Source organism: Alligator mississippiensis, chromosome 8, assembly GCF_030867095.1.
Source record: "Alligator mississippiensis isolate rAllMis1 chromosome 8, rAllMis1, whole genome shotgun sequence".
NCBI classification, from domain to species: Eukaryota; Metazoa; Chordata; order Crocodylia; family Alligatoridae; genus Alligator; species Alligator mississippiensis.
The window spans coordinates 14,353,867-14,367,391 of NC_081831.1; the positions used below are offsets into that span (position 1 = coordinate 14,353,867).

Sequence of the window (13,525 nt, forward strand, 5' to 3'; positions counted from 1 at the left end):
GGGGTGATCTGATGCCCACCTACAAGTTTATCAGGGGTGACCACCAGTATCTAGAGGAATGTTTGTTCACCAGAGCGCCCCAAGGGATGACGAGGACGAATGGTCACAAACTACTACAAGATCGTTTCAGGCTGGACATAAGGAAGAATTTCTTTACTGTCCGAGCCCCCAAGGTCTGGAACAGCCTGCCACCGGAGGTTGTTCAAGCGCCTTCATTGAACACCTTCAAGATGAAACTGGATGCTTATCTTGCTGGGATCCTATGACCCCAGCTGACTTCCTGCCCTTTGGGCGGGGGGCTGGACTCGATGATCTTCTGAGGTCCCTTCCAGCCCTAATGCCTATGAAACCTTCTCCATGGCAGCTGTGAGGGCAGGACAAGGAACTGCTACTCCCCAGCTCACATCCTTCCCTCAGTACAACAGAGGAAGGTCAGTGGCTGGGAGAGATAAGGACCCTACATGCCAGGCAGTCAGTTCCTGTGAAAGTCCCCATCAGGGCTGTCACAACAGCAAGCCCCCACACACAGGTACACCCTGCCCTGTCAGTATAACATTCCCTAAGGAGGCCATTCCCCACAACACAAACCTAGTTTCTTTTACAACTGGTATGACCATGACCAGGTCTCCATTGAGCTTCAGACCATGCACAAACAGGTAGTGTCCCCCAGGGGGCACACAGTGGGAGCACAAGACAAGAGGCAACAGGTGGACATACACCACCAGTTTCCACCTAAGCTCTCTCTGTCCTGGTGACTACCAGCAACTTAACTCCGGACCAGCTTTTTGTAAGCAACAGGGAAGAGAGCACCAAAAGGTGCTGGTATGAAAGCAAACAGGCAAGAGACATAGCCTGGCACCCTGACTCCCCAGATGTGCCTGTAGCAATGAAGCAACAGCTATTATGCATTAAGCCAATCCCACCTGGCTCCCCAAGACATAAGCATGCCCTGATGGTGTGGCACATTTGCCTGCCACGCTACTGTCCTAAATCCAACTTAGTAGCATTTTGTCAGGTTTGCAGCAATAGCACTGCTAAATCAAGTGATCTGCTCAGAGGAGTCCTGGCACAAACGAGATCACACAGGCTTATTCAGCTCCGAAAAAATCTCCCCTCCTCTCCCACCCACCTCTTCCATACAGAGCCCGGTCACTGCCTCCTCTTGGAAGCACTAGAGAGAGAAGCTGTTGGAAGTGGTCTGAAGTCACTCTTCCCAGGAACAACATGGTTTGAATGGCAGATGAGGAATATTTCAGCCATTATGCCCTTTAGCAACCCTGTGACAAGGGGCAGTGGGGAACGGAGAGGAAAAGGCCCAGCCCAGGTGTGTCACAGATTGATGGAGGAGATGAGAAGGAGAAAGGGGTGGGAAAGGGAACAGGCAAGGCTCACTTTCTTGGGAGGTTGTTGGCCTTGGGGTTTGTCTGGGCTCCTGGTGGCAGCTGGGGTTGACACAGGCAAGGTACCTGGAGACACAGGGTCCTTTGTCAAAGGACAAGCCACATCAAGTGGTGAGGGTCCCAGCTGCGCTCTGTCAGCCGATCAACCTCAGTTGATACCTTTAGGGCACAAAATTGTACCAGTCTCTAAGCAATGTGAACAGCTGCTCCCCTTGCCTCCCACATGCCAAGGAGTGTGACCCACAGCAGCCAGCTTCCCAAGGCAAACCCAGCCTGCTACTGCCTGCTGCCCACCTCAGGGGGGTTTGTGCCACCTCCTCCCCAACCCCTAGTAGTAGCCCATCAGCTCTGTCCCTTCACAGGATATCAGCCCTCCTCTGCAGGCCCTGAACAGGCTCTCCCTCCTAAAATCCAGGTGAGAATGTGTCTTCCTCCCTACCTGTTCCTCTTAGTAAAGGTCCAAATGCCTTGAGCAAGGAGACAGCCATGAGGCTCTGTGAACTCCTATCCTTTAGGAGTTAAAGAGGTTTTGATGGAACAGACATGGACCAAGGTACAAAGGCAGACCAACACAACTCCCAACACGCTGGAAGCGGGCAGAGAGAGACTGGGGAAAAACTGAGACATGGTTTCTGTGATTGAGGGGTGCCATCACTGAGCACTGAAGAGAAGCCTTCTCTAGGCATTGTCATCTTGCAGAGAAAGCCAACAGGCTCCTCTGGCTGACCTGCCGCCCAACCCTACCCAGCTGGTGGAGAGAGCATCTTCTGTCTATGCTGCCGAACAAGCTTGTCAACAACAGGCCTGACGAACCCTGAGAAAAAGCAACCAAGTTTTGCCACTTTTCCTTTTGCCTATCTAGGGTTATGTAAAAGTCACAACCAAGGGTATGGACAATCCTCCTGGGGCAAAACATAAGGGCACCCCCAGGAGCTGCATGTCTGTTTTAGGAGATCTTGTCCTTCAGGCATCCTGCCCATCCCCAGTGCCCACTGAGACTGGGGGGGGGGCACAGCCGAGCTCCCGCAGGCGGTGGCAGTGCTGTTGGCAATGGCAGCGGCAAGTGGCGAGCTCCTGCAGGCAGCCACGGTGCTGTTGGCAGTGGAGGGGGGCGGTGAGGGGTGGTGAGCACCCACCAGCGGTCAGCAACCACCTGCAGATGCCACTGGCAGCGTCGGCAGCCACCAACGGCAATTGCAAACCACTTGCAGACACCACGGGGGGGAGGCGTGACAAGCGGTGACCACCCAGCAGCGTCAGCAGCGCCTTTTCGCAGGGGGTGCACCGTCATGCTTAAGGGGTGCACATGTACCTGCGTGTACCCCCTACACGTTGCCAAGGGCTGGGGGAGCCCTGCCCCTCTGAAAGCGAGCTCCGAGGTGAAGTTGGTCACGGGGCCAACGGGGCCCCTGAGCAGGGAACCGAAGGCCAGGAGGAGTCTGGTGGAAGCGCTGGCACACAGCTGCAGGTCTGCATCACCAGGCCTGCTTCAGCCCTCTCTTTACACCAACCACCCGGGTGGCACCGAGCAAGCTCCCGCTCGCAGCTCTGGAGCGCCCTGCGAGCATCGGCCTCCTTCGCCAGACAGGGAAACCGAGGCACTAAGCAGCCACGGGCCAGCCACTTGCGGAGTCGTGGCCCAGCCCAGGCCTGCAAGCTTTCCAGGGCTGATGGGGCCGTCCTTGGTACGTGGCAGGGAGCCCAGCGCGTTTCAGAGGGATTATGTGTGCTGCCAGCACCCTGCCCAAGTCCCTGCGCCTCTCCACCCCGGCTCCCGGCCCTGTCGGGGAGCACAGGAGAGCAGCGCCAGGCGGCGGTGGAGCATCCCTGCCGGGGCCGGGGCGGCAGGGAAGCGGGTGCAGCCAGGCCGGGCCCGGGGGTGCGGGTGGGGGTGCGGGTGGGGGCGGGCCGGGCTCGGCGCCTCGTGCGAAGCCGCGCCCAGCACCCGCGGGGAGCAGCTGCCCCGGCCAGCCGGCTCACCTTGCTCTCCTCATCCTCGTCCTCCTCCTCGTCCTCCCCATCCTCCTCGTCCGCCTCCTGCGGGGCGCTGGGCTGCGGCTGCGGCTCGCCCCCCTCCTCCGCCCGCGGCGGCTTCTCGGCGCCGGCCCCGACCTCCTCCACCGGGATGCGGCCCGCGGTGGCCTCCGCCTGCCCGGCGCCCTCCGGCTCCTGCTTCGGCTTCGGCTCCTGCTCCTGCTTCTCCTCCCGCTTCTCCTCCGCCGCCTCGTCCCCGGGCTCGGCCGGCCGCTCCGCCTTGGGGCCGCGCCGCTTCACGTAGAGGAAGCCGAGGAGCAGGGCCAGCGCCGTGAAGAGCAGCGGCAAGGCCACGGCCAGGTCCAGCGCCGCCTCCATCCCGCTGCCGCTGCCCCGGGAGCCGCCTGGCGTCTGACCGGCCCCGCTCCCGCCCGCTGCCGCGGGGTAGGGTTTCACAACACGGCGTTGCCCCGCCCGCCCGGCCGGGCCGGCCCTGCCCACCGCCTCCCTCCCTCCCTTCCCCGCCCCGCCCCGCCCCGCCCCGCCCCGCCGAGTCTCCTTGCCCCTGCGGCAGTGCGGGCGCCCTGCGCGGCGCGGCTGGGGCGGGGGGAGAAGCCCGGTGCTCGATGGCCCGGGTCTCAGGGAGGGAGGACACAGCTCGACCAGCCCCTGCTCAAGCAGGGCCAGCCTCGACTCGCTCATCCCAGCCACGGCTTTGTCCAGCCGGGCCTTAAACCCCCCCAAGGAGGGAGCTTCCACCACCTCTCTGCGGATCCCATGCCAGTGTTTTACTGCCCTCCTCGTGAGACGGTTCTTCCTAATATCTAGCTGCAACTTGAGCCCGTTGCTCCTTGTTCTGTCGTCTGCCCCCACCGAAAGCAGTCCAGCTCCATCCTCTTGGGAACCAGCCTACAGGGAGTTGAAGGCTGCTATTAAATCCCCCCTCAGTCTTCTCTTCAAACTAAATAAATCCAGTCCCCGCCGCCTTGGCGGGTCCCTGCCTGGACTGAGTCTGCCAGTGCTGGGCGCTGTTTTGAAAATGGGTGAACCTATAGTGCTCCCTTATAGGCCTGTGGCGGGGTGGGGACAAGGAACTCCTTGCCCCGCTCCAGCCAGAGCCATGCAGCGATGCTGGGGAAAGCCAGGAGCTGCGTGGGTCTCCAGCACCATGCAAGAGCAGAGGGGCCTCCGCTGCTGGGCCTAGCATCAGTCTGGACCTCCTAGACCAGAGGGCTCGGAGCAGCCCTGACTAGCACTGCCACAATCCAGAATCCAGCCAGACTCGGCTCCCTCCCGCACACGCACGCACGCACACAAGGCATTCAGGCTCCCAGCACCACCCCAGCCAGCCTCCCCATCAATGCAGTTGCAGGCAGGGCTTTTATTCTTGATTGAGCAAAATCCCCAGGTAACAGAAGGAAGCAGAGTCACAACCGCAGTGGGGGTTTCCTTTGTGGCTAATCCAGCCAAACTAACTAGTGTTAGTGCTTGGGCTGTTGTATTCTTAGTAACAAACCACCGCAGCACTTAATCTTCTTCTCCTAGCTGCTTTGCATTTCCTGGGCTCAGATCAGCATAGCTATGCTACAGCACAGGTCAGACATGGAGGGACCATGATGGGCAGGCACTCATTGTAGGCTATAGGGATTCAGGAAAGCAGCTCGTACTTCTCCCACATGTTTTCTGCTATCTCATCCCTCCCACTTGGGACCAGTCTTTAGCTGAGTACAGTGACTGGCACGTGATGGAGGCAAAGACATGGGGCAATACATGCCAGGGACATCTCTAATAGCACAGTTGGCCTTGAGTGTTGGTGAAATGCTTGTCTGAGTTGGTCTTACATTATAAAGGCAGAGCAGAGCACTTCTCAGCTAGGCCACCACAACTGCCTCTGGCCTCCTCAAAGGGAGACAAATGCCCACAGCTTTGCACTCCAGCTGAGCTCCCTAGGCAGTCAGGCCCTGCTACTCCAGAGTCGGGAGGAGCTGAGTCTCCAGGCCCCTGCTGAGGCAGGGAAGTCGTGCTGTTCTCACTACGTGCAGGGAAACTGAGGCACAGAGCCATGAGGGTCAAATCTGTCAATAGCCTCTGATTTGGGAGCTCCAGTTTCTAGATGCGCAGTGGGGCACACCTGGCACCCAGCGCTCCAACTGAAGCCAATAGGAATTTTTTTTTTTAATTTGTATCCAAGGCCAAATTAGCCAAAACTAAGTCATCCAAGAGCCCAGAACCATGTGTGGCCCTACTACCGGCAAACATCCTTCACCGACTCGTGGGGCTTCAGATGTTTCCAAATCCTTTGGCAGGCATCCTACTTGCAGGCCCAAGCCCGGAGGCTTAGGTTCAGATGCCCCCAAGTCTTGCTTGCCCTTAGGCTTAAGGCCCCCGGAGCAAGCAAGGGAGGAGACTCCCAAAGCCAATAGGAGATGCAGGAGCTCAGACCCTCTGAGAAGAGCCCCAGGCTTGGAGGTTCAATGTGCTGAGATGCTTATGAAAGCATGAGCCTCAGGGCTGGCCCAAGCAAGTTGGTCCAAGTACCAGCAATAAAGCCTGGGTCTGTGCTCTGTCTGCCCACTTCTCTCACCACTAGACCAGGCTCCCCTCTTCCCATCAGAGCTCCCTTGGCCTGGATGTGCTCATTCCTACATCAGAACAACAGTCCTGTAGAGGCCACCCACCCTGACCCACCTGCCAAGGTGTGGGGCAGCCTTCTACCTCCTATGTTCCCCAGGGCAGATGGATGACTCCTCCTGCACTTGCTTGCTGGGCAAGGTTATGGTATGTCAGTACTGCCTGGATTATAGCTGGAGGGCAGAGACAGCAGGAGCAGCCAACCTGGGTCCCCCATCTGCCCCACTGGGCAGTGGAAGGATTGGGAAATTCACTGTCTGGCCCTGCTGCCTCTTTAAACTGCCTTGTGGAGCCAGCACCCCAGCATGCATGGGAAGCCCCATTCCCTGGTGCAGCACCCAACCCTTGTAGGTTGGTTACATCCTCTGGCCATGCTAAAAGCCCAGGCTGGTGGAGATCTCAGCCCCAACACAGGGACATTCCCCTCCTGGATCCCTCAAGGACAGAAGTCATCTTCCAAGAGCCTTTAAGGCCAAGGGAAGGAGCCTCCCAGCCAGCAGCAAGACTGACATCTTGGGCTTCCATCAGGCAGCGGCAGATGAGGGGACAGGGATTCAGATGGCAAGAAAAAAGACTTCTTGTCTGTTAGATCAGTGAGGCAGTAGAACTATCTGCTTCTGGAAGCTGTGGATGCACCATCCCTGCAAGGTCCAAGAAGAGGTTGGATGGCCACTGGTTGGGGATGATCTGGGCAGAGATACACTTACGTTGTACTAGGGGTATTACCTATGCTTCTGAGCTTTGCTGGTTGCCACATGGGGCTGGGAAGGAAATCCACTCCCACCCACCACTACATTTGTCAGGGTTTTGTTAAGCCTTCCTCAGAGGTGTTGGTTGCAGCCAAGACTGGGGCTTTTGACTGGGCTGTGCCAATGCTCTTGCTGGGACTTAAACCTGGAGATTCCTTGCCCCTCTCCTCGGGGTCAGACCAATCACTATATTTGGGATCAGGAAAGAATTTCACCCCAAACTGGTCTGGACTGTGGGTTTTTTTGCTTTCCTCTGTAGCAGGGAGCACGGCCCTCTAACCAGGGATCTCTTAAACATATGTTAGTACCCTTTACAGAAGCAGGAGGCTGGCTGCCATGATCCCCCTGCTTTACTTGCGGCAAGTTAGGGTGTCTCCTCAGGGCTGACTCTGTTGTTTGCCAAGAGATTAGACAATGGATTTGCATAGGATGGTTTGGACAGGGATGATCCTGCCTCAGGCGGGGGGTTGGACTAGATGACCTCTGGAGGTCCCTTCCAGCCTGATTTCTCTCTGATTCTATGAAGAACACAGAAACACTCAGCTCGCTGGTCAGGGCTGACGTCTGTGTGTCTGCCAAACAAACTTTTCCGGATCTCTTCCCCACTGATTGCTTCTCTGCTCTAGCACTGCGAAGCTCACCATGTGGACAGAGTGAGCTGGGCCCTTGCCCGGCTCTGTGAACATGAGTTGCCAAAGGGACAGACCTTCTCAGTCTACACTGCCTTCTCCTTCCACTCTTTTGACCTCTCCCTGCCATGACCACCAAGAGATCAGCTGGTCTGCCTGAGATAGCATTTAATGCTCTGGGGATATACATCCCCCAGGAACCAAACTAAGCCCCTCTGACTAGGATTACTCCCAGTTTTGCCTCAAAACTGGTGTTGCGATTTTTAAGTGAGCAAGGGCTATATTTGGTAGCTGTGTTGGTCTGAGACCAAAAAAAAAAAAAAAAAAAAAAAAAAAAAGCACAAAAATCTGGAACTCTTGGTTCAGAGATGATAACTTTTATTATTACCTTTTACCAACTGATAAATCGCAAAAAATATATATTTTCTGCAAGCTTTTAGGCTCTCACACCCTTCATCAGGCTCAGGGAAAGTTAAAGATGGTAAAAAGTCCCCATATGTAGGAAATAAACAAAGGTTTAAATGAGCAAGGTTAGCTTTTGAGATGCCAGAGTTTGGCAGAGATCTTTGCAGATCATGCTGCCCTCTGCCGGGGAAAGGATGGGTCTGTATCAAGCTGCCTACTGTGACCAGGGAATCCTGGGGGTGTTTAATGACCCATGGTCTGCACAGATAGGTAGACAATGGCTCTGTAAAAGCATAGTGATAGACAAAGGGAAAGCACTCATGGTCCCTAACCAGAGATGGATAAAAGCAGAAATATCCAAAAAGCTGGAGATATTTTTAACAAAAGAGGTATAAAGCCAAAGGAGACTATTGTAAAGAAGGGCATTTCCCTCTGCCTGTTCCTTCAGATGCTTTTGCCAGCTGTGGCAAGACCTAACTGTAAACTGTTTTAAAAAGGGAAGAGAGACTTTCCATGTGGGAGCACATATCATTTGTTCCAATGTGACTGTTGTATCTGTCCACTTTTATATCTGTATAATTTTAAACCTGAACAAAATGGCTTATAGGAGTGGAAAGACAAATTATATTTGATATAGCCTAATACCAATAACACTTACAGCTGTCCATACTCTCGGGCATGCAGTGGAGATGTGCATTTACATTAATGTTAAAGCAGCTTGACACAGAGGTTTTTCCCCTTCTTAGGTGTACTGCATTGAGTGGAGGAGCAATCACTCTCTATGCATGCATAATCCTGGCCTAATCCACCAGTAACAATTGTGCTGGCAATCACAAACGCTCTACATTCACAGTATTGCTATGTATCAGGGTGGCACATAAATTGCTTCCTGAATGGATGGGAACAGCACCCCTGTTAATACTCACATGGGAAACCACCCAAATCCCCCTTGTTTCAGCACCCGTACTAGTAGCCTGGCTGCAGTGATCACATAGGCCCAGCCTACCAGATGTATTTTATCACCTTAGTGCTCTGGCACATACCAGTTCCCTACCCTTCCCTGCTGTGCACAAGGGAAACAACTCCAGAGATTAGCCAAGGTATTACTACTTTCATTTGCCAGTTCCAGCAACCTCAGTCAGTGCAGTGGAAATTGGCTGGGGGGAGGGGGGGCACTGTAGAGAACCCAGGCTCACCAGCAGACCATGACCCTTCCTCTATGTCCAACTCCTGTCAGGAGATCCCTGGGGTTTACAGCAGGGTCCAGGCTTTGTGAATACACAGAGCCTAAGGTTGATTTCACATAGCATGTTGTAACACCCAAATGCAAGAAGTCCTGGCAACACAACCCTCCTCCTCCCAGACATCTCAATCCGGTAATAGGGGAGAAGGAGAATGGGGTGAGGTTCACATTTCACAGCCCAAAGCCAAGTCCTGCAGGGAGTCCTTGCAGAGATCTTTTGCCTGGCAAAAAAAAGTCTTAAAATATCCCTGGAACAGTTCCTGGGATGTGGGTTGAGTCAGCATCAGCCAGGGCAGCAGCAGCAGGCAGGGTCCAGGGTTCTCAGTGCAGTGCTGTGGGTCTGCTAGCACAAGCTCCAAGCCGGTGGGTGGTGGATGGTTCAGTGGCTGCCTTGGGCAACTCAAGAGCCACAGCAGGAATGGCTTGCAACCATGATGGGAGGGATGCCCAGAGCCTCTAAATGCCTGTGTGTATCACCACGGCACCACAGGGCTTTCCCTGCGCTCCTTTGGCAATGGAGTCAACGGTGTTCTTCATCGATTCCCAATCATTAAGTGGCAGGTGCTGGAAATGCAGATGCTCTGTCAGACAGCACCTCCTGCTGAAAGGGAGCTCTCTTCTTTCCCCAAAGTAGGCTTGACCTCTCCAGGAGGCTAGGTCGGCAGGCAGGACCATCTCCTCCAGCAACAGGAGACCATTTTCGGAGGGGTTTCCCCCAGCTGCCCTAAACTGCTTTGGTCTTCAGCATTGTACTCTTCAGTGCACAATGACACTGAGCTGGGAGATGACCCCGAAGAAGAAAGTGTCCTGTAAAATTAGGGGAGACACTGGAGAGAATCCCTGGCCATGAGAGCTGGCTACCACCCTCCTCCCATCCCCGCCACTTAGGAAGCAACAGCTGTGAGTGGACCAGGTAGAAACCTACTGAGGGAGAGCCCCTCCCATGAACTAGAAAGTAATTGTGGCCCTGTAAGCCCTGGGCCAGGTTTTGGGAGGGTAAGGGGACCCATCACCCTTCCCTGTCGCCCGGGGCACCTAGGCATGGGGACTTACCATCTAAGGGCCTGGGAACAAGAGTGAAGAGGCTCCTGGAATGGGATGCTGAGACATGTAGGGAGTTCACTGGTTTATCTTAGCATCACAAAGGTTTAACCAAGGGTGCTTGTTTCCCTGCTGTCATCTTACGGTCAGCACCTGCTCAGAGTGGAGCTCCCATGGCAGTAGGTATGGAGGTCCCAAGGCCACAACCAGAGACTGTAGTACAGACTTGCCTAATGGAGGAGGAGGAGGAAGAGGAGAAGATGCAGCAAGGAGATGCCAGCTGGCCTCATGGTGGTATCAGAAAAGAAGGCTGAAGATGATGTGTGAAGACCAGGGTAGAGTATCATCACCGAGACTCGTGTGCTGACATGGTGAGGCAGGGCACTCCCTTCTGCCCCCCAGCCCTAGACTAGTACTATCCTCAGCAAGGTCCGGGGTACCAGGGCAGCCTCTGTCAGTGTCCCATGTAAGGTTTCATGAGCTGGGGAGGAGCAGGAACACATGGTCCCCAAGTAGCAGAAAGGCAGTTACTACCTTGACCTCAGTGCTGGGAGCCCTGCAAGGAAACTCTCCCTGCCATGTCCTCAGGGGCACAAGACAGGAGTTTCCAAAGACCCTTGAGTTGTGGACCTTCCCTAACAAGACAGTTGGACTGCGTGTAAGCTATGCCTGGTGCTCCATTTACCCTAAAACATGATGAAGAAAAGGCCTGGTGGTTCATGAAATCTGAGTTGCAGTGGACAGGACATAGGATGGCAACATAGATACCATCAATGGCCTCCATGCTGTTTGGAAAGCCCATATGGGCAACCTGGTGACCTGCAGGCTGGCGAGGTGAAGGAACAGTGCCAGCACCCTCTGGATGGTGTGGCACCTCCTGCATGGCCAGTCCCACTGTGGACTTTCCCATGCCAAAGTGGTTGGTGACAGTCCAGAGTTTGTTGGGGACTAACTGCCAACTTCCAGACAGTGATGGCCACTCTTGTCCTGGTGGCTTGCTACTGAAGCAACAGGGCCGGCTTGGCACCAATCTCTATTAAACTTGTCCTCAGGTTCTGCCATCACTGCTTTTCATCCCACATCCCCAGGACAATATGCTCCCACCAACCACTGCTCATCTGAGCCCAGAAGTACCAGTATGCAGTGTACAGCTGGTCCCACAGAAGGCCATTCTCTGCAGTATCATCCTCAGGCACAGTGGTGTCAGCAGGGAAGAGGGTAATGCATCTCAAGGAAGTGCCTTTCTGGGGCCTCAGTCAGGGTGCCCTGCACTCCCATGCCATTGGCCATCAGCTGGCAAATGAGCTGGAAGAAGGTGCCAAGTATGCCCAGGTAAGCTATGGGATCTGCTTTGAGCAGGACAGAAAGGACAGCATCTGGCGCTGCTTAACCAAGGACTGCAGGGCAAGGAGATGGGAGGCATTCACTTCTGGCTCCCCTGGATGACAGCCTAACTGAAAAGTCCTCCCTGAAACTGGGTGGGCCTGCACTGGCCATGAGCCCCCAGCACAAGCTGGGGGTGTGGACAGGGACAGTTTCTCTCCTCTGTACTCAGCCTCAAGTCCAAAAGGCATGCTAGGATCGCTGCTCTCCAGCCCTCTTGCTATCCAGCTCAAGCACAGCATGGCACAGCCATTTTGAAGTGCTTCAGATGGAAGGGGTCTGCACATCCATACCATGCCGAAGTGCTCCAAGTTGGAGCAGGATTTGAAACATTTCCAAAGAACAGCAGTTGGTCTTCAGAGTCTGGTGTAGACTAGGCCTTAAGTTGCTTCATATAGATATAGTATAGCATTTACTTTACTTGCGTTCATCTGACTAAAGTTTGGGTAAGAGAAGATGAGGCACAGGAAACAATCAGGTCAAAGGACATCACAAGTTGTGAGCTATTTCGGAAAATTAAAGAAATACAGAATGGAAAAAGACTAAGTTAAAGGTTTCCCTAAGATCTCTTAAAGCACATTTAAGTAGTTAAATAAGGCTAAGTTTAAGCAAGCTATAACGTATACAGGGGATGAGAGGCTCTGAATATTAATTAGGAACACTTTGTATTATTTTACCTTATTTAGTAAGCTTTTTTTTTTGGCCAAGCCATAAAGTATAAAAATCTAGGTTCATCCTGGAATCTTTGCTCTTCAGCCCTGAACTACAGTCCTTGCCGAATAACACATCTACAGATGAACTAAGATAAGAACTCTTTTAAAACTTAATTTGAAACCTAGGTAAGAAGGACCTGTCCCTAAGAGACTTGGACACCTCTCAGAGGCTAAGACTGTAGGGCTTATAAGTTTTAAGATACAATTGCTTTCAAATATTGTTAAGATTGTTATGTCCTATTATACACATGCATTCTATAAATGTTAACCATTTGCTTCATATGCCTCTTCTGTCCTGTTCAGTCATTTAACCCTTTTCTGTATTTTGTTAGTGAATTTGCTATTAAAAAATGTAAATATTCTTATTTAATTTTGGTGGGACTGGGTTTTCAAACCTTTCTTAGATCTCTGAATACATCAGAGGGTCAACACTGGTAAATGAAAGGAATTCTAAACTGCCCAGGGATGGATGGAATAGGGCAATGGCAGTTCTCCCAGGGAGGGAAACTAGACATGGTCACCCCTTTGGCAAACTCTAGGAATGAAAACAATAATATCAGGCTACGAATACTACTTCTACCACAGCTCAGCAAGTATTCAAACTGCACAGCTTAATGCCAGCAGCTAAAAGCTCCAACTTCATCAGACATTCACTCCCCCAAAGATGGCATGCTAGGGACAGGGAATTTGTTCAAGTTTTGCTGCTACTGGGCTCCAGCCAGTTTTATGGCTAAATGAGGGTAATTGCAAAGCTCTTACACAAGAAGAGCTTGTAAGATGGATATGGAATTGAGAGCTTGTTTTTCAAATCAAACCTCGGGGGGTGGAAGAAAGGAGCAAAACTGAGAAGAACAGATCAAGGCTTAAGCGTAAGTCAGTAACAGTCCAGCCAGCTGCCACAAATCCCTTCACCCTTCAGACCCTCTTTTCTTTCATTCCTGGAGGTTTTGCAGATGCTCCAGGCTGACTGCTGAAAAGTGCTGCATGTGAACCCATCGTTCTGCAAACTTTGGTTTCATTCACAGCCCACGCACAAGAGATACAAAAAACACTAACAAGTCCCAGACAGTGTCCCTGTGCTCTCCATGAAAACTAACTCAATGTAATGCAGAGTGAGTGAGTGAGAGAACGAGCGTGTCTACCTACATGTGCACAGTTTGATTCTTTCCTGATCATTCTCTCCACTGCATGTCTTACTTATCATACTCCTTTTCTCATTAAAACTAAGTATTTATTTTAAAAACATCTTGAGCCTTAAATTTGCATAAGGAAAAAAACCCCACCATTGAATGGTAGAAGGATGATGCACTGTGGAGGTTATATCCTTGTAAATGTGTCTTTATTTATTAACGAGTCA

The 13,525-nt window shown here is 53.0% G+C and overlaps 1 protein-coding gene across 3 annotated transcripts in view; it reads right to left on the reverse strand.

Annotated features, from left to right (window-relative positions):
• Positions 1 to 3,838, reverse strand: part of MXRA7 (matrix remodeling associated 7) — a 52,961-nt gene extending 49,123 nt beyond the window's left edge. The window contains exon 1 of one of the 3 annotated variants that reach the window (XM_019494305.2): positions 3,381 to 3,838. In XM_019494305.2, coding sequence (XP_019349850.2) covers positions 3,381 to 3,752 — 372 coding nt within the window. In that variant the 5' untranslated portion in view covers positions 3,753 to 3,838. The remainder of the gene's footprint in view (positions 1 to 3,380) is intronic. The other 2 variants (XM_019494306.2, XM_006269264.3) reach the window with 2 other exon arrangements.
• Between the last annotated feature and the right edge of the window lie 9,687 nt (positions 3,839 to 13,525).